Source organism: Schistocerca americana, chromosome 2, assembly GCF_021461395.2.
Source record: "Schistocerca americana isolate TAMUIC-IGC-003095 chromosome 2, iqSchAmer2.1, whole genome shotgun sequence".
Taxonomy (NCBI): domain Eukaryota; kingdom Metazoa; phylum Arthropoda; class Insecta; order Orthoptera; family Acrididae; genus Schistocerca; species Schistocerca americana.
The window spans coordinates 80489891-80511469 of NC_060120.1; the positions used below are offsets into that span (position 1 = coordinate 80489891).

A 21579-nucleotide genomic window follows, 5' to 3' on the forward strand; every position below is an offset into this window, starting at 1 on the left:
CATACCGATGTAAAAGGCTGTGCAGTGCAGGCAAGTCAATTGATAAATGACGTGTGTAGTTTCACATGTGGCCCTGCCTTGAATTATGTATGTTTTACCAGTAGCGGGGCTGGAGTAGGTGGTTGTGGGGGGATGCATGGGGCAGGTTTTGCAGCGGGGTCGGTTACAGGGGTAGGAACCGCTGGGTAGGGAAGGTAGTCTGGGAATATTGTAGGGTTTAACAAGGATGTTACGGAGGTTAGGGGGGGGGGGGGGGCGACGAAAGGCAACTCTGCGTGGTGTGGGGAGAATTTTGTCAAGGGATAATCTCATTTCAGGGGTTGACTTGAGAAAGTCATATCCCTGGCGGAGTAATTTGTTGATGTTTTCGAGGCCAGGATAATATTGGGTGACAAGGGGGATGCTTCTGTGTGGTCTGGGGATAGGAACATTGTTGTTGGACGGGGAGGAATGTATTGCTCGGGAGATCTGTTTGTGGACAAGGTCTGCAGGATAGTTGCGGGAGAGGAAAGCACTGGTTAGGTTATTGGTGTAATTGTTGAGGGATTCGTCACTGGAGCAGATACGTTTGCCACAAATACCTAGGCTGTAGGGAAGGGAGCATTTGATGTGGAATGGATGGCAGCTATCAAAGTGAAGGTACTGTTGTTTGTTTGTGGGTCTGATATGGACAGAGGTGTGGATGTGAGCTTCAACAAGATGAAGGTCAACATCCAGGAAGGTGGCTTGGGTTTTGGAGAAGGACCAGGTGAAATTCAGATTCGAAAAGGAGTTGAGGTTATGGAGGAAATTAAGGAGTGTTTCTTCACCATGAGTCCAGACCACAAAGATGTCATCTATAAACCTATACCAGGCCAGGGGAAGCAGCTGTTGGGTCTTCAGGAAAGCCTCCTCCATGCGGCCCATGAAGAGGTTGGCATAGGATGGAGCCATCCTGGTTCCCATGGCCGTTCCCCTGATTTGTTTGTAGGTCTGGCCTTCAAAAGTGAAGTAATTATGGGTGAGTATGAAGTGGGTAAGTGTGATAAGGAACGAGGTTTTTGGAAGATCTTCGGGTGGACGTTGGGAGAGGTAGTGCTCAAGGGCAGAGAGACCATGGGTATGTGGGATGTTTGTCTAAAGGGATGTAGCATCTATGGTGACAAGAAAGGTTTCAGGTGGGAGAGGAGTGGGAATGGATTTGAGGCGTTCTAGGAAGTGGTTTGTGTCTTTGATGTAGGATGGGAGTCTGAGGGTGATAGGTTGGAGGTGTTGGTCTACCAGAGCTGAGATACGTTCTGTTGGGGCTTTGAAGCCTGCCACAATGGGATGGCCAGGATGGTTCTCTTTGTGGATTTTGGGTAATAGGTAGAAGGTAGGGGTACGTGGCTCAGGTGGAGTGAGTAAGTCTATGGAAGCCGTTGTGAGGCCTTGTGAGGGACCTTGGATTTTTAGGATTTCCTGCAGCTCAGTCTGGATGGAGGGAATGGGATTCTGGGTAACAGTTTTGTAGGTTGAGGTGTCGGAGAGTTGACGCACTCCTTCTGCCACCTCCAACCTATCACCCGCAGACTCCCATCCTACATCAAAGACACAAACCACTTCCTAGAACGCCTCAAATCCATTCCCACTCCTCTCCCACCTGAAACCTTTCTTGTCACCATAGATGCTACATCCCTTTACACAAACATCCCACATACCCATAGTCTCTCTGCCCTTGAGCACTACCTCTCCCAACGCCCACCAGAAGATCTTCCAAAAACCTCGTTCCTTATCACACTTACCCACTTCATACTCACCCATAATTACTTCACTTTTGAAGGCCAGACCTACAAACAAATCAAGGGAACGGCCATGGGAACCAGGATGGCTCCGTCCTATGCCAACCTCTTCATGGGCCGCATGGAGGAGGCTTTCCTGAAGACCCAACAGCTGCTTCCCCTGGCCTGGTATAGGTTTATAGATGACATCTTTATGGTCTGGACTCATGGTGAAGAAACACTCCTTAATTTCCTCCATAACCTCAACTCCTTTTCGAATCTGAATTTCACCTGGTCCTTCTCCAAAACCCAAGCCACCTTCCTGGATGTTGACCTTCATCTTGTTGAAGCTCACAACCACACCTCTGTCCATATCAGACCCACAAACAAACAACAGTACCTTCACTTTGATAGCTGCCATCCATTCCACATCAAACGCTCCCTTCCCTACAGCCTAGGTATTTGTGGCAAACGTATCTGCTCCAGTGACGAATCCCTCAACAATTACACCAATAACCTAACCAGTGCTTTCCTCTCCCGCAACTATCCTGCAGACCTTGTCCACAAACAGATCTCCCGAGCAATACATTCCTCCCCGTCCAACAACAATGTTCCTATCCCCAGACCACACAGAAGCATCCCCCTTGTCACCCAATATTATCCTGGCCTCGAAAACATCAACAAATTACTCCGCCAGGGATATGACTTTCTCAAGTCAACCCCTGAAATGAGATCATCCCTTGACAAAATTCTCCCCACACCACCCAGGGTTGCCTTTCGTCGCCCCCCTGACCTCCGTAACATCCTTGTTAAACCCTACAATATTCCCAAACTACCTTCTCTACCCAGCGGTTCCTACCCCTGTAACCGACCCCGCTGCAAAACCTGCCCCATGCATCCCCCCACAACCACCTATTCCAGCCCCGCTACTGGTAAAACATACACAATTCAAGGCAGGGCCACATGTGAAACTACACACGTCATTTATCAACTGACTTGCCTGCACTGCACAGCCTTTTACATCGGTATGACAACAACTAAACTGGCTGAGCGCATGAACGGACACAGACGAACTGTCCACCTAGGAGATGTCCAATACCCAGTAGCGGAGCATGTCCTCCAGCATAATTCTAGGGACCTAGGAACCTGCTATGCTGTATGTGCCATTTGGCTTCTCCCACCCAACACCAGTCCCTCTGAACTGCGGAGATGGGAACTTGCACTCCAACACATCCTTTCATCCCGCCATCCCCCTGGACTGAACCTACGTTAAACCACCTCACTCCCATTTACTCTTCAGTCTTCTCCTCTTTCCATTTCCTCTTTAGCCATTCACGCATCTTTTCATCCTACATAGTTGTGTTTATCTTTATACTATATACCTCTTTACTTCTGTATGCATCCTCTTTGGTTTGACGCTGACACAGTACTTACAGTAGAGTATCTTTGGCTTCCCTCTGACAACCATGCCTCCATCCTTGCTACCCTCCCTGTTTTCCTTTCCCTGTTGCTTCATAACCTGGGTTGTGAGTAACTGAATCTACTTTCCCTTCTTCCCTTTCTTTCCCCTCTCCCCTCCCTGATGAAGGAACATTTGTTCCGAAAGCTAGGAACGTAAATTTTTGGTTCTGTTTTTTGTGTATCTATCGGCTGTACTGAGCTGAGGTAAGTACTGGCCAGCCCCTCTATCTCTTTGTTAGTATTTGTTTCACATCTTTATATGAGATTTTCCATTAATCAGAAAGATGTAATACAAGTAAGATACCAAGTATCATAGTTCAAAAGTTTGTATTGCGCAGCTGTTTTATTTATTTTTATTTAATACAATTCTTAGTAACTGATTTCTTAATAACAGATTTTTGGAGGAAAGTACCGATTTCACAGTATGTTATTCAAGCATGTTGCTTCTTTTATGTAATATTATGTTCTTAATTTTAAATTTCAATAACTCGTTATTTCTCCATCTTGGAGTTTAAACTATTGTTCACACACACATAAATAAAAACCACCACATTTTTTAGAAAGAAAATGTGTTTTTGAGCTATTCCAAAATACATTTTTGCCCTAAAATCAATCATATAATCCAACATTGTTGTGTTAGTTCTCATATTAAAGTTAAACCAAGATCCTTACAATGAGATCCGTTTCAACTTTCTGGTATAATAGCTCTGAAGTTAGTGACGTTTTTCTTTTATGGTACTCACAGAAAAATGAGCAACTTTCATTTCTTGAACTGCGAAAAACAATGACATATGCATCAAAAGAGTATGGAATTCTGCACTTCCTGTTTATTCTATCAGTACACACACACACACACACACACATCTCCTTTTCTCCCCTCTCCTTCTCTCCATCTCCTCTGACCCCATCTCTTTGTCCACAACCCCCCCCCCCCCCCTCTCTCTCTCTCTCTCTCTCTCGTCCATACATCCTCTCTCCTCTCTCTGTCCATCTTCTCCTTCCCATATCTCTCTCCACTGCCTCCAACTGACTCTCCCTGTTCATCTCCTCCTTCCCATATCTCTCTTCACCATCTCCTATTAACTCCTTCCCCACTCTCTATGTCACCCCCCCCCCCCCTCTGATCTTGCGCCTTCTTTATTGTTATTGCCAACGAATCCCTGACTGGGCACTGAAGTCACTTAAAATGAATGGGTAAATCAATTGGGATCACTGGTATATTGGGTATGAGTGTCCTCTCTCCTGCTGCTGGATCTATGAGAACAGTAGCTTCATTGTCAGTGTTTTGCATAGTTTTAACCTGAAAACGGATAAGATACAAATTTTCTGATGATTCATATGCTGCAGCAGTATTCTAATCACAAGCTGATAAACCTTAAATACAACTCTCCTCTTAAAACTGACTGCGGTGGAGAAAACAAAACAGCACATTGTTGGTTTAAATCCCATGGTATTGTAGCTAAACCTGACTGCCAGAAAGAAAATGATACTGCATATTTTCACAGCATAGCAACTTCTTTCTCGCAGTCAGTTTTAACAGAAAACCTGTTCATTGTTGTTTCAAGATTTCTGGTGACAACATTAGAGTATTATGCAAAAATTTGAATGAAATTGGTCAAGAAGTTTTAGAGAACCATGCTAAACATATATTTAAAAAACATATAGCCTATGTCCATCCAAATGTTTTAGAGTATCACGTAAGAGTCTGTAGTAAAGCAATCAAGAACATTTCGATGCATTTGGTAACAATATTTCCCCTTCATGTATTATACAAAGTGTTCATTGTAACTTGAGATATAGAAATATCTCGAAAACTGAACGTCCAATGAAAGCTCACTCAACCTGCCACCCCGCCCCGTGTATGGTTGCAAGGGGCAAACTGAAATCTTCAGTGGGAATCCTTGTTTTTCATTGCAGATTATGATTCTATGACAAAAACTGCATACTCTAGTCTGAAGCATTTTCTTCATTTTGGCACTGATGGCACTGTAATTGGATGAACAGAAATGGGTACACAATCCGTAATTTATGACATGCTACTCAACGGCCCTTGAATATAACAGTGTTTCATAACTTCTAATTGGAAACCCTATTCACCCATTCACAACATTGTATTCCTCCAATATACTGAACAGGGGACTACTTGATGCACCACTGTGGCCATGATTGTGGCTCAAGGCAAAAGCTACTCGACTTTTCAAATTAGAATAAGTGTTCAAAATAGTACCGCCAACTTCAATGCACAATGCACTTAGTGATCTGCTTTTCAAAGGACTGTTCACAGGGCACAAGCATATCTGTAGGAATGTCAGCACAGGTGTTCATGATGCAGTCAACCAGGTCTTCGTGGCCTATTGGCACTTGCTGGCACGGTTATCTTTTAAATATCCACACATAAAGAAATCCAGTGACATCAAATTCAACAACCTAGTGGGCCAATTAATACAGCCACCTCTTCAAATCCACTGTCCAATCTAAACATGATTTAGTACCTCCTGTGCTTCGATTGCATAATGCGCTGGCAAACAATGCTGAAACCACATTTGCTGTAGAAAGTCCAGGGCAACATTCTGCAGTAGTGGCATTAGTTCCTGTTCCAAAAACATTTTATGTTTATGTCCATTCAATGTGCCATTGATAAAATATGGACCAATGAGTTTGTTCCATTAACCACCCAAGGACAGTGATGGTCAACTTGCCGTAACCAGTGGGGATAGTCTACACTCCAGTAACGCATGTTACGCCGGTTAACACTACCATAGTGCGCGAATGCAGAGTCATCAGAAAATACTACCTCAGCAAAGAATGTGGGGGTCATTTGCATTCGCTGACATGCCAATTCACAAAACACTATCTGGTTATGGAAATCAGCGCCATGAAGTTCTTGATGCAGTGACACACGGTATGGATGATACATACGACGATGCATTGTTGTGACAATACTACCTATGAAAATACCAGAATCACTAATTAATTGTCACACGCTTATCCGTGGGTCGTGATGCACTGCTGCTATTTCATTAGTTTTTCCTGTAACATGTTTGCTTCATTTCCTTTTGCCAGTCTGTACGCTCTCGTAAGACACAGATATTCGCAACTTTGTAAAAGAATGAATGAGAGAGCGCTTTTTCAAGGCAACAGCCGCGTCGTCATTTCTCCTACATTCTTCATAAACCAGGATCATTACAGTTTTTTCTTCTGTGGTTGTAATATTTATTATCAACTTGCACATCTGTTCTTCAAATGATAGTTATGTGTGCAGGCAATAAATATTGCGCAAGCACTGTAATGTTTAGAGCCGCTATCTGCTCTATGTCTGCATGATACATGAGCTCTAGTAGCAGTGTACTGCCTGTTACGATACGTTGTAGTTCGCTACATGGCCATGGTAGCAGGACTGATGGCCCTTGTAGTCAATCCCACAAACTAGCCAACCAGCCATGGTAGCCTGCCGAGTAGGCCCCAGATTGATATACCGGAGAAACACGATGTTAATTGGTGTTTCCAATTGAAAGGTCTGTCCTACCCTTGCAATATGGAGGTGGGTTCCCATGTGCCACTGGATATTCAGGGGCAATTGAGTAGCATGTTGTAAAATACAATTGGGTACCCGTTTCTATCTCTCTGATTACAACACCATCTGTGGCTAAACTAAGAAAATGCTTTACATGAAACATATATAGATTTTGCTGTAGAATAGTAATCTGCAATTTAAAAAACATGGGTTACTATTGAATATTTCAAAGTTGCCTCCTACCACCCATGTACGGGGTGGGGTGGTGGATTGAGTGCAGTATCATTGGATGTCCCTCTCTGAGGGAAACAAATTAGAATTATAACTTTTTTTATCCACTGTGTAGTTTTCAAGATATTTCAATGTCTTCAGTTAAAATGAACACTCAGTATATATCATGTACATTAATAAAATGTGTAGCCTATGTCCATCCAAATGTTTATTACAGTATCAGGTAAAAATTTGAGCTAAATTGGTGAAGAACTTTCCGAGACTTTAACATTTCCCTTGTATATAGTACATAGATATTTATACACCATGTATATTAAAACTGTGAAGCCGATGTCTTTCTGCACATTTGCTAGAGCATTGTTTAAAAATCTGAAATAAAATGGACAAGAACTTGTCAAGATTTTTGATAACAACATTAAACAATTACTTGTCTTTATATAGTAGTATAATAGATGAAATGGAACAACATAAAACCAGTTGAAGGAAAATTGGAAGCATAGGTGACACTCATTGGAAGAATCCTTAGGAAAATGTGTTTCATCCAAGAGAACATTTATTCGACAGACTTCACCTACTCTGCAGATAAGGCCTGTTAAATCACAGAGGAAACATTCTTCTTTGCAGTTCAGAAGAAGTAAATGTCAATCTGTTATTAATTAACTGCTGTAGAATCTGCAGTAAGGTGTCAGAAATAGTCTTGCCTACCAAAAGTAATAATGACCACACAACACTGGGAACAAAAGAGTGGGCTGACACTGGAACTGAAAAACAGTGAAATCTTAAATTCCAACTGCAATGTATATTTCAAGGACAGGCTGGATGCCAATGATGGTTATATATGTATTGCCTTTAAAAATCTGTTAAAATGTAGTTACATTATTACAGACACCAAATGAGAAATAAGCTGGGTGAAGATAAGAATCAAATGTGGTTCAAACATAATTATCAGATGCCTTTATAAACCATATTTTATGAACTGCATGGCACAAAACTTCAGACAGAACTGGAGAATGTTGTAGATGTGTCTGCTAATCACACTACTGCAATAGAGGGAGACTTCATTTTGCGATAATGGAAAGGGAAAGTCTAGTGGAATCTGTTGCCAGTGACAGGGATTCTGGACATCTTTTTGTGAAGTGCTTTGAGCAGATAGCTAGAGAACAAATTAGTAAGGTCAATATAAATTAATAAAATGAAACATGGAATCAAATAATGCTGGGGAGGGAGTCAGTGACCACACGGCTACTATAGACTCAATGACTGCAAGTGTTAAAGGGGAAGTTAAGAAAGGTTCAAAAATTACTTAGGGAATTTGACAGGAAACAAACTATAGAGAGTGTGTGTAGTATAAAGAATTCACTCTTGGGTACAGATATGTAGAGCACAAATGGCTCAAGTCTAAATGAACTGTACAGAATACCTTGGACATCTAGGTGCTGTGTGAGGGATGGGAAAGACCCACTACAGTTCAATAACCACAATGGAAAACTGCTATGACAATAAAGAGAGCTTCATTATGGGTTTCAATGAAGTTCATGTTCATTGATAAACAAAAGACAACTAAAGCCAAAATTAATCAGCTTGTAGAATAAGAATGTGAACAGTATTCTCCGATTTCAAAAGTAAAATTTTGTTGATTAATCTTATGAAAAATCTTACAAAACTTTGGTCAGTGAATCTATTCAGTAACTTAGTGGTCACATTAGCACTGTAATAGAAGATGACAGACAGATGATGAAATACTTTAAAGATTATTTCACTAAGGAACATCACAGCAAGGTTCCTACTTTAAATCACTGCAGAAATACCAAAATGGCAGATATTGAAATATGTGATCACAGAACAGAACATCAACTAAAATCATCTGACTGAGGAAAGATACCTATATGATTAAGTAAAAGAAGTAGTTCCCCTTCTAGAAGCAATTTAGTGTCGATCACTGGAGCATGGAAGGGTACCAAATGATTAGAAAAAAAAGCACAGATCATTCTCACTTTCAAAAAAGGTTCTTGGACACATGCATATAGTTGTAGGCCTGACAGATATGAGAGTAACTCTCAGAATATCCCAAGAGAGTGGTATAGTGCCCTTACTGTTTACAATATGAATAAACAACTTAGTGGGTAGTGTAGGAAACTGTGAGAATGTTTTTAGACACGCTGTTCTCTATAGGAAATTTGCAAAGCCAGAAAAATTTAGTGAAGTGCAGTAAGATCGCCAGAGGACTGATGCTTGGTGGTGGGACACCCTCAACATATATACATGTGATCCATTGTACATAAATAGATTGAAAGGTTCGTTAACATTCTGTTTGATTACACCAGTAGTGACAAGCCACTGAAAGCAACAACAACCTTAACACATCTAAGAGCAACCACCCAAGGTGACCTTAAGTGGAACAACAACATAAAACTAGCAATAGAAAAATCAGGTTCCAAAGTGAGATCATTCAAAAGAGACATAAGAAAATGTAAGTAATTCATCCACGAAAGAGGTGACTCATAAAATACTTGCTTAAATGATTCTAGTGTACTCCTGTTCGCCTGGGACCATTGCTAGCTACAATTAGTAGAATTGATGGAGAAATGGAGAAGATCCAAAGATCCAGCACATTTACAAAAGGACTGCTTACCTTAGTGAATGTAAGGGCATTACGGAGGTGCTCATCAAATTCCAGCGGGAGATGCTATAAGAGAACTGCTGCCAGCACAGAGAAGTTTACTATTAAAATTTTGAATGTATACATTCCAAGATGCGTCAGGGAACATATAGTTTCCTCCCACGTACATGTTGTAAAATGAACATGGTGGGAAAACCAGAGACATTAGAGATCATATGTACAGAAGTTTACTGATAACCACTCTTCACAGATAAATATAAGAGGAGAGGGCAAGGGCGGGGAGGGGGACAACAACAACAGTGGTAACAGAAGTACTATCTGATGAATCTGAATACCATACGGTAGCGTGAAGAGCACATATGTACATTTCAATGGTACAACCTTATTACTGCTACTATTATTTCTGCTGTCTCAAGATTGGTACGCCACCCACTCAATGTCAGAATTATGGAGGTTGCAATACCTATACCAAGAACCTATTAAAAAACACAGGTGGGTAAACTCAAACAACTGCATATAGATTGCCAACATTCAGTTTTGTGTAGCCAATTGGAGGACAGTGTTATGTGGAAGAGAGAAAACAACTGACATGTTTCAAGCAATGGAATTTAAAGTTTTTGAACTTGTTCTGGGTTTGCTCCTTGGCTGCCCCCCCCCCCCTCCCTCCAAATTATGACTAGGTTAGGACACAAGGGCTTGGTTTAAATTGTGAACCGTTACACAGTTGAATACGTTCCATGTTTGTACTGAAATCACGATGTAACAGACTGGCTTCAATTCATCTTTAGAAAACAAGTCACCTGCTTGCTATTTCTTAATTTGCTAGCTAAAACCAGTTGTTGACACTTCTTGCGTCTTCATCACATTTCACAGCAACAGTTGCCACGACTGCTTTGTTAAATCCTTATGTATCAACAGGGTCACAATTCGTAACACTTACCACCAAAGGCACCATCAATCAAATCCTGCTGAAAGTATAGATCAACTGAAGATGTACCCTACACAACCCTTATTTGATCCATTCTTGAGCTTGTCTGTCTATTTGTGACCATCAACAACTAAGCCTGATTGAGAAGATCGTAAGAAAAACAGCATGTTTCAGCCTGGGTTCTATTACAAAAGTACAAGAACATCACAAAAATGCTCATCAAACTCCAGAGGCAGATGCAACAAGACAGGAATTGTACATTGTGGAGATGTTTACTGTTCCAAGAATGTATGTTTCCATAAGACTCAGTAAACATATTATTTTCTTCCACATACAGCTCATGAACTGGCTGCGGTGGAAAAATCTGAGAAATTCAAGTGCTTACACAGGCTTATCGATAGTTGTACTTCCTACGCACCATTCACAAATGAAATACACAAGTGAAGAAATGAATCAGATACCTGAAAAACACCATTAAGGTGGCTTGCAGAGTATAAATGTATGTGCACAATGCAGATGGCAGAGGACTATGTGACAACTGATGCAATGATTACACATCAATTAATGTAATTTCAAGAGAAATGTATCACTTTCGGCTGTAAACCATTTCTTTAAGCATTTCAACTGCCACAACCAATCAGAGGTTGAAAATACTGCTACAATTGTAAGGTTCTTTTATTTAGAGCACGACCAACTTCAGGCTCTTATATGCCCATCTTCAGCTGTTGTAACTTGGTGCTATGACCCCGAGAACTGCGGTGGACAAGTACAAGATGTTGTGTGCTAACAGTGAGTGCAAACCTGTGACCACTCATGCTGTCCTTCTCTGTATACATTCAATATCTCCTCTTAGTGCTATTTGGTAAGGGTCCCACACACTTGAAGCAATATTCTAGAACCAGTTGCATGAGTGATTTATATGAGTTGGCCGATTCCAACAGTGACTCACTGGCACTATAATAGGGTACAACGTTTTTTTAAGTGCAGAGTCATACAATTCTGAACATTTAAAGCAAGTTGCCAACCTCTGCACCACTTTGAAATGTTATTGGGTCAATGGAAGGATCTGATTGCATCTACCTGCTTTGACCCATGATGTAACTGTTGTGTGACGTCACTGAGGAGCAGTATGTTAGAAACTGATTGTGGTTGCAAAGGGCGTGTTGGAGTAAACAGCAACGTACTGTAGTGTGTGGTGTCTGTTTCTAAACTGTTTGGGAGTGATGTTAGCGCAGTACTGACCTTAGTGCTGCACATTACTCATGCATTAGCAGTATGTTACTTCAGTGTCATTGGTTATTGGCTACCGATTTATTTTCAGTTTTTCAATTGTTAGTTTATTGATTGTTAATGGTTTGAAAGCTCTCTCTCTCTCTCTCTCTCTCTCTCTCTCTCTCTCTCTCTCTCTCTTTTTTTTTTTTTTTTTTTTTTTTTTTTTTTTTTTTTTTTTTTACTACCTATGGATGTTCAACAAACTTTACTAGTCATCAGCTGATTGCTGCTATGGGCGACGATATGGTGATACAATCAAGTTCTCCAGTTATAAGGCTGCTTGGTGGAATCAGTGAAATGTCAGCAGTGTGCAGAAATTATGAAACTGAGAAAAGTCTGTGCTTCTGAAACCAGGTACAAGTGTATGTGGCAATCTTTTCTGTGGGTTTCAGTAATGTTTATTTTGGCTTTTTTCGAGTGTGTATGTGTGTGTGTGTGTGTGTGTGTGTGTGTGTGTGTGTGTGTGTGTGTGTGTGTGTGTGCGTGAGAGGGAGGCAGGGGGAGGTGCCTGTTATCGTTGTTTTCCTTTGAGTTATATAGGTGAAACTAAATATCTGGGTCCAGATTTTTCGCTATTTTTTTTTTTTTTTTTTCCTCTCTCTCTCAAGGATTTTGTGTAGGCTATGTTATTTTTTGTTAATGTCCGTTTTGGAATGGAGACATTCTTATTGTATATTTAGCTTGTCCTTGCCCAAGACACTCTCCTTTTCACACCATTAGTTTCATTTTACTGCTGAAGTGAAATACTTCACATGGTTAAATATCTTAGTTCATGGATGTATTTAGTGACTTTTAGGGTTGCCATATTGTATACACTAGGAATTGGGGTGTCCGCCATCTTGATGACATCACAGTTCAAAGCAGACGGGTGGAATCTGTCACTTCACCACACCAAGCACTGGAGTTGACCAGTACTTTTGCGGAAGAGCTCACTATGATGGTTAACAAGGAAAGCATTACAATATTCATTCACAAGTCTGCAATACTCAGAAGAAAGAAAAAAAAAAAAAAAAATGAAATGAGCGTATGGCATCGTTGGCCGGGAGGCCCCATCTGGAGAAGTTTGGCCGCCAAGTGCAAGTCTTATTTCAGTTGATGCCACACTGGGCAACTTGTGCACCGGTAATGAGGATGAAATGGATGAGGACTACACAAAACCCAGTCCCCAAGCGGGGAAAATCTCCAATCCAGCTGAGAATCGAACCCAGGCCCATTTACATGGGAGGTGAGCACGTTACCACCCAGCTAAGCAAGAGGACAATACTCAGCAAATCTTTTACTACCGACTACATTTTACAATACAATGCAGCAACAAATTCATGCTTGCTTTTATTTCATTTAGGAAACAAAATTAGCATGAATGGTTTAAGGTGGTGTTAATTCCCACTGTGATCTGTTACTGTTAACATATGACTAGATGTAGATGTACCATAAGTCAATTGTGACATGAGCATGTCACATATGATCTTCCTAACGGTACTATCCCAGTATTAATCTTCTGTGATTAAGAAAGACAACTGAAGCTCTAAATCCACACAACCAGACTATGATATGAAGTGACTCAAACCAGTTGGGAGTTCAATCAGGGTTGCCACAAGTTTGCCCAAGTGAAATTCCCTGATTTCTAGACAAGTTTTAGCATTTTTCCCCGACAAATTTTGAGAGCTCAAGGGTAAGTAAAGACATCAGCAGACTAAAAAATGTAAGGACTTCTGTATTTCTCCCCCATGTGAGCAAAAATTTTAAGTACTATCATCAACATCTTTTGTAATGAACTGTTTCTGGATGGAGAAAGCAAGCCTAATGGTATATATGTTACATTAAGACCACTGTTGTTATTTTAATTGAATAAAACAAAACATATTTGGTAACACAAATATGCATTTCCTTGGAGTTGCAAGGCAGGTTTAAAATATATGCTCACTGATTTCAGAAATAACCTCAGAAAAAAAGTAGGTTTCTTGAAAAAAGTGTATAAGGCAGGGAAGAGTTGCGTAAACCAACTCTATAGATTGGTGAGTCTAGATCCTACAGATAAGTGGGAAACGATGGGCTTCAGATGGGAAGGCCCGACCCATTACAGATACCCGCAGAAATGGCCTGCACTTCTGGCCCATTGTGGGAATCCACTTGTGTGGGCAGCTATTAAAGTGTCACAGACAGCATATTGATAAAATGAGACTGCGGTGATCAATCAGTGCCACAGATAACTTGTGCATTTCTCTGAGAATCGATACTGATGACAACAGGTAGCAGCTCACTGTAAACAAGATCACTGAGCCACAGACAGACACATGGAAAAGACAATCACACTCTCACAACTAAATTTTCAGCCATAGCCTTTGTCAGAAAATGAGAGCATACACACATTCACACAATCACTTGACTGCCGTCTCTGGTCACTGTGCCAACAACATTTGAACATCACATCAAAACAAACTACTCCCCACAATTCCCTGTCTCTTGTCAGCAGCTGCTAGGCTAGCAGCTAGAAGTGGTGGCAGCATTGACTGTAAGCTGAAAGGAGTGGTAGGAAGGGGAGAAGCAGTAAGAATGAGTGAATAAGGAAGTGGCACATGATCTCAGCTGCACCCAGCCAGCAATGATGTATGACATCTCAGTAAACAAACAATGTCATCTGCTGAGACAAGAATAAGATTTTTCCAGTGGTTTTTTTTTTTTTTCAAATTTCCTTGATATTTCCCTAACATGGTTGAAATTGCCTGATTTCCAGAACTTGTGGCAACTCTGTCAATGAATTTGGCTGGGACTAAAGTATCTGACTTGGTGCAGTAGTGGTAATTTTTTATACATAAATGAAATGTCGTATAACCCATGAGTCACTAGGAACTGATACACTTAACTGATGTGTGCCGGCCTGTGCGGCCGTGCGGTTAAAGGCGCTTCAGTCTGGAACCGCGTGACCGCTACGGTCGCAGGTTCAAATCCTGCCTCGGGCATGGATGTGTGTGATGTCCTTAGGTTAGTTAGGTTTAATTAATTCTAAGTTCTAGGCGACTGATGACCTCAGAAGTTAAGTCGCATAGTGCTCAGAGCCATTTGAACTTAACTGATGTGTATACGAAAATTGTTTCAAAAGTGATGCAACAGAAGAAATCTTATTATAATAGAATGATGATGCGTGCATTACTCATAATTTGTTTTTATATCTGCCTAGAGAAAAAAAATTTATCGACAATACGTCTGTTTCTACTGAAATTGAGCCAACATCCATAAGAATGACTCTTGTATTACATGTAGAAGGTAGGAATTTAACGTTCCCATCCACAAGTTAGTTAGTCTGTTTAATTTTGCAGATGTAAGTAAAGAATATCAATTCATTGGAAACATCCACTATGAAGAACTTTCCTCTTTCCTTTTACTCTGTTCCAATGTAATTTTAAATAGTTAACAGTGGTAATTTACAGAATTCAGTGAAAAAAAAAAAAGAAAAAAGAAAAACCTAATGGCTGTATATGGAATTTATCAATAACCTCTTGGGGAGAGTGACATATATGCACTGCAATGAAAACATACAATATAATGTTGAGAATGTGTTAAAAATTGATTACATACTGCATACCCAATGACTGACTAACTAGATCAATATAATAATGACACTAAGTAAACCAATCTAACACCAATTTGCAATCACTCATGCAGCAGTACAAATTACCACTTTCATACTACATTAATGACGACTTGGTTTCCACATCATAAAGGAAGTAATTGTAGTTGCAACTATAACGCAACATAAAAATCTTTTGTCTCAAATAGATGACTCCCCAAAAGATCACAAGACTGACATCACATTAGAAGACGTATTTTTCACGTTGGGCTGGTTTCTGATTTAAGGAACTAGTACCTAGATTATCAGTCACGGTTGTAATAAAAATAACTTGGTGCTGTTAAAGGCGATTTAAAGAAAGATACGCGGTGAAGAACAAATTAGAATAGGAAAAGCTACGTATCAGCTCCGTCGAACTCACTACTGTTGGCAAACATATTTTTTAATGTTCGAAACATAAACAAACAGAAAAGCCAGTAAACAGCACATACGGCACTGTTCGTTCATTTTTCGAACACCTCACCGACAGCGTCACATGTAGTAATGTATGGCACCTAAGCTGATTACGTGGAAGTATTTGATCTACAAGTGCTGCGAAATATGAGAGACATTATCTTCTCGGATACATGAAAACATTCATCGAAACATGCTAAAGTCACTTGGAACGTTAACACACTGGAGAATTTTACGTACCACAAAAACAGGCTACCTTGCATTTCATTTTATTTTGGTAACAGTCCTTTGCTAGTCTTGCAGGTCATTACTCTCGACACTATAACTCTAAAATGGATAAAACTAATAACAAAAAAAGATAAAAGAACGGTACGTACCTTTTCAAACAAGTGTAATATAGAGTCACTTGGTTCAACTTCCACGCGTTTTGTTCCTTCCGACGACTGAACACGAAGGGTCTGACGAGATGGAAACAAAACAGTTTTATTTTTTTACAGTTATACGCATATGAAAATTAACTGATGTTAAATATGTAAACAAAAACATTTCAACTACGAAATCATTTCATCATATTTCTCGCGACTAATACTATAAGATTACGCAGCAGTGGTATGCTTGAATTTGGAAATACAATGAAATCATAAAATAATTCCAGAATTGGAAACCTTATAGGGACCTTGCAGTGTACTGAGCAATGCTAAAATAACCTAACAGTGACGAAGCAACAATGCTTTTAGTGAATATGGGAGAATAAGACAGATTTACACACAGTTTTGTAATATCGGATTGAAAAATACGTTAATTCCTATGTGTTTTATTCCTTCAGAATTCGAAGAGGCTTACAATGATTTTATGTTTTGACATAATGCTCCACTGCTCTCTACTTTTGTAACTACGCTCAGCTGTTCTGTTGCAGTCACACGGTCACCTAACTATGATCTTTGCCGAAACTAAAACATGACAACAACGTTTATAAACACTTGGAACTTCGTAAATAAAAGACGCAATGCCATCACTTTACCCCTACTTACACTGGTAGGCGTTAACTATATCGATTCAATTTCATTCCATTTTTAAAAAATCTAATATCTAATTGGTACTTTTAAAAAGCTAAAAGCTACTGTCTTCATTTCAAACACAAATCGGTTATTATAAATGTGTGTACACTTTTAACCAAATATAATAAAAATTACGGAAGCCACAACAAAATCATAGCAAAAAAGTCAGGGAAAATTTCTTGTAGATCCTATATCGATTGCTGAAACATAAAATGAATATTACACAAACGACGCACAAAGGTTAATAAAAATTCAGAACAATAAAACAAAATGTGAAAGTTTTACAAAATCAAGGTACCACGTTTCTGTATCTAGTAGTTGTTACAGTAGTAAGAAACGCAGTCACTAAATTGTAAAATAAAATACCCTGCCGCTCTAATGGTCTACTAAGTACACCCTTCAAACAAAGTTCAAAGAAAACAGACTTTCATCCAGCTGATATCAGTTGTGGCCATGCCGAGGATCTAGGGTTGTCATCCGTCCCGATATGTTGGGGCCGTCACCGTTAAGGACCTTCTTGTCCTGACATCCCAAATAGACGGAATTTTGTTCCGATTTTACAAAATACCGTCGCAAACTTGGCTGAAGTACTGAAGTAACGCCATCTATTAGCACAACATATAAGTGCAGCCTCAATTATTTATGTCGACAGGTTTATGTTGATAAAGTCGCCTCACAGATGGGATTGCATGTTGCGTGTCCTGTATCAACGATGCAAGCACCTTCTAGATTTAGCGTAATCATCGAGAAAATATTTAACGAACTTAATGCGGAAGAATCGGACAGCATCCCTATGGATACCGATCTAATTAGAAGATTCTTTCTAAACGTAAAACGAACAACGAGTGCAGGTTAGTAATGTTGGAAATGTTTACAGTGGGTATAGAGGGCGTGAAATGTATAGTGACGTGCACTTCGATGACTATAGTGTTGTTGTCGACTATCTACCGTTCAACAAACTTATTTTATCATAGTTGATGAAAATGCCCAAGGATAGAAATAAGAATTGACTCTTTTCGGATGATTACACAAAAGAGTGGTATTTTGCCAAGAAAAGACTTACGGTTCAGGAAGCGGTGTGTGAAATTTGCAGCTGTTTCATCTCAGTAACTCACGGAGGCAAGGCAGATGTGAGGCATCACATTTCTACAAAGAATCATACAAAGACATCCGCAGTAGCATCGACATCAACGTCTATTTCTACATTTTTGATTAAAGAAGATATCCAGGAAGAATTGCTGGTTGCTGCAGCAGAACTAACAACAGGTTATAGAGTTATCAAGCATCTTCAGCCCTTCATTTCTCTTGACTGTATCGTAAAACTGAATGCTGCAGTGTTTGCTGACTCCAAAGTCACCACAAAGCAATCTACTGCCGGGACCACAGCTTCAGCGATTGTTAAAAACATTCTCGCTCACGGTCCATGTCAAAAAGCATTAAAGTAATTGCAAGAAGTTTCATTTTACTGCATAAGCACCAACACATCGAACCACAAGAATGATAAAGTGTTTCCTTTAGATGTTCAATACTTTACTGAAACTAACAGAATCCAACAGATGCTATTGAAGTTTGATTTGCTGAATAACGAAACATTGGAGACGATTGCAAAGTTTTGTCTAGATACTTTAAGACAGCTGCAAATTCCAGTAGATAAATTATTCGCTTTTTTGTGGAGACAGTACCAATACCAACTTCAGAGGGCTTCACCGACGCGGCCAATGAAATGTGTTTCACCAAATTAAAGAATAACTAGGATAAAATGTAGAAGGAATTGGATGCCCTACCCATATTCCCCACAGTAGGATATCAAGCTCTACTGGAGGCTTAACTGTCGACTTTGAATAATCGCCACGAAAATATTTAATTATTTTTCAGTATACACAAAAAGGAGAGAGCAACTGAAATTATTCTGGTTACGTGTTGATGTCAATCATCAGGCTCTTGTCAAAAGCAACTTGGCTCTCGTTAATGCCTGCAGCTGAGAGAATCATTAAGTTTTGGATTCCATTAAAATTATTTTTTAACGCCAAAGGCTGACCAAGTAAATTAATTTCAGATTTTTTCAGTAGTCCTATCAGTGAAATTTACTTCATGTTTCTGCAGTCAAACTTGGTGCCGTTTGAAAAAATATAAAAAACGTGAAGAAGAACAAAGTGTCGATAATTTGAATAAAAATATATTGATAAACACTCAAAGATGTCTGTATGAAAGGAAGACTGTCAATTTTATTGGCATACAATCCAAGATGAATTTGAACAAATTAAAGATTGGAAAACCTAACCAATAAATAATTAATTTGATTTCGAAATATGAGGAAAAATCAATGGTTTTCTGTATCATAGTATTTGATTACTTGGAGAAATAGGTTATTTCTTTTAATAAACATGAAGTATTTGATGGGATAACACTATCTGAAACCCCAGATTGGGTGATGATTGAAAACACCAATATATACCTGACTAAAAATGGTGTGAAGATTTCAGGTGATAATTGTTATCAGGAATATGTGTATCTGAGAAGATTTTTAGAAACTAAGTATGACTTGGAAGAATGTCTAAGCACTTCTTGGAAGAAAGGTGGATTTACTTTGCTTAAGAAACCGAAAACCCAGACCGGAGATGCCAACTGCTAAAATTATGTGAGTATTCGTTTTATATCCTGCACACCATGCCACTGTGGAAAGAGTATTTTCGCTAGTGTCAGCCCAGTGAACTGATGAAAGACATCGACTATTGCCAGAGGCTGTGGAATCAGTTTTACAGTGCCACTTTAACTACAAGCTGAAATACATGAAATGGAAAAAAGACTCACTGAAGAAGGTGAAATCTTCCGAAAAATATGGTGCACCAGCTACTTCTGCTGCAACAAGTCCCACATAATTGTGTTCTAAATAAAAGTAATTAAGTTAAATAAATTTTTTCCTTCATTTCTAAGGCCCCAACTAACCATCTCCTGACGAAGCCCCAGACAGATGTGGCAGATGTAAGCAGAACAGATAAAATCATACATCAGTAACAAAAAGCAGTATGTGACAATAGAATGTGGATGCAGATGGCCCACTTCTGTTCAATCTGTTTGTAAGCAATATTGAAGTCAGTGAGAAAGATCAAAAAGTAGGGTAGGGTTAAGTTAGCTGGACAGGTCAGGTTAACTAATCCTTGCTTGAAAATTATAGTGAAAGTTGTTTCCTGTGTCTTCCGCCAGATGGTTCAATAAACGCCTCAGATCAAACAACTTCAGCTACTAGAACCATATGAAAAGCAGCAAACATTAGTTTTGAATGGCTTTGTTTGTTTCCAGTGGTCAGCAGTTTTTATCCCACCCATTTGTTATTGTTTACGCATTTGTTATCTCAAGAGGAGCATCGAAGAAGCCATATACACCACAACAAATTTTAGTTTTTACTCTTTATAGCAGATTACTTTGTTTTTGATTAACCCTAGTTAAACAATTGTTTTAGTGTCTTAGAAAAGAAGTTTGTTAGGTTAACAGGGTACCAAACCAGGTAGGTTATGTGGGCCAGTCCAGATAATCCCAATATAATTATTCAATTTTGTAATTTATAGATATTTTTAATTTCAGAAACATTTTACATCATATAAATTGCACAAATGGTGATAAAGTGCACCTTAGACTTATTTTAGTTGGATTATAAGTTTTTGTGTTCAAATGCTGTAAGTCAAACACGAATGACCAAGCAAAGAAAATCCTAAACTGCTTATCATTGACAGTCTTGGAAACCACATGTCAATAAGGCCAATAACGTTTGCTAAAGAAAATGGCATAATTCTATTAAGGATATCGCCACACTGCAGCCATAAACTATAGCCTTTGGATGTTATCGTTTATGGGCCTGACAAGTCCTTTCACAACAAAGCTTGTAATATGTGGCTATTAAATCATCAAGGCCAGACACTTCGTATCTGTGATGCTGCTGGCTTAGTGGGTGAACTATTTCCAACTGCTTTCACTCTTTCTGATAACAGCAAATGTTTCGAAGCTACGGGAATAATGGCTTCCAATGACGAAACTTTCGGGGAAGCAGATTTTCTAAGTTCGTCTGAGACAGACCGGCTTTATGAGCCATCTGAGCCTGCAAGAGCTGTCAAGAAGTACTAATGTCCCTACTACATGTTCAGATCACGCTCCTCCACTGTCTCTGGAGTCTGCTACTGATCCAGTTCTTTCAACTTCTGGTACCTCTGCTCGTAATCTCATTCCTTCTTATCCTCATGAACTTCAAGTAGAATTATTTGTGCCTCCTGAACCCTTGCTTGCATCCCCACAGTGTAGTCCCAGAAACAGAGATAGCCATGCCTGAAGGAAAGGAAAATCTCTTATTCTTACAAGTTCACATGTGAAAACCTGCCTGAAAGAAAAAGCCTGTGTCAGAGAATCAGAGAAAAATAAAAATAAGATGCCTATCCTACAAGAATCAGATGGAACTGCTCACTTGGTATTAGAGGAATCAGACTGTTCTTGGAACAAAGACATTGAATAAGATTAGGATTTTCCAGAAACAAAAGCTGGTGACTTCATAACTGTTAAAGACTATAGAACAAAAAAAAATACTTGGGTTCCAATTTTATAGCTGCTGTGGAGAAGTTTCTTCATTTTGGTATTCAAGTGAATTTCTATAAACAGCACATCTTTGCAGTAGATTTTCCACAATGGATGAAAATGCTTTTGTTGCCACTGCAGATATTATTACAAAACTTCCTCATTCACTTAACAG

General features: G+C 39.5%; 1 protein-coding gene across 1 annotated transcript in view; it reads right to left on the reverse strand.

Moving 5' to 3' along the window:
- The window catches only part of LOC124596095 (nuclear protein localization protein 4 homolog), a 254438-nt gene extending 237684 nt beyond the window's left edge, over positions 1 to 16754 (reverse strand). The window contains exons 1-2 of the mRNA XM_047135091.1: positions 16630 to 16754; positions 16164 to 16244 (exon numbers count right to left, since the gene is read on the reverse strand). Of these exons, the coding sequence (XP_046991047.1) occupies positions 16164 to 16244; positions 16630 to 16650 (102 nt within the window). The 5' untranslated portion in view covers positions 16651 to 16754. The remainder of the gene's footprint in view (positions 1 to 16163; positions 16245 to 16629) is intronic.
- Positions 16755 to 21579: the final 4825 nt, after the last annotated feature.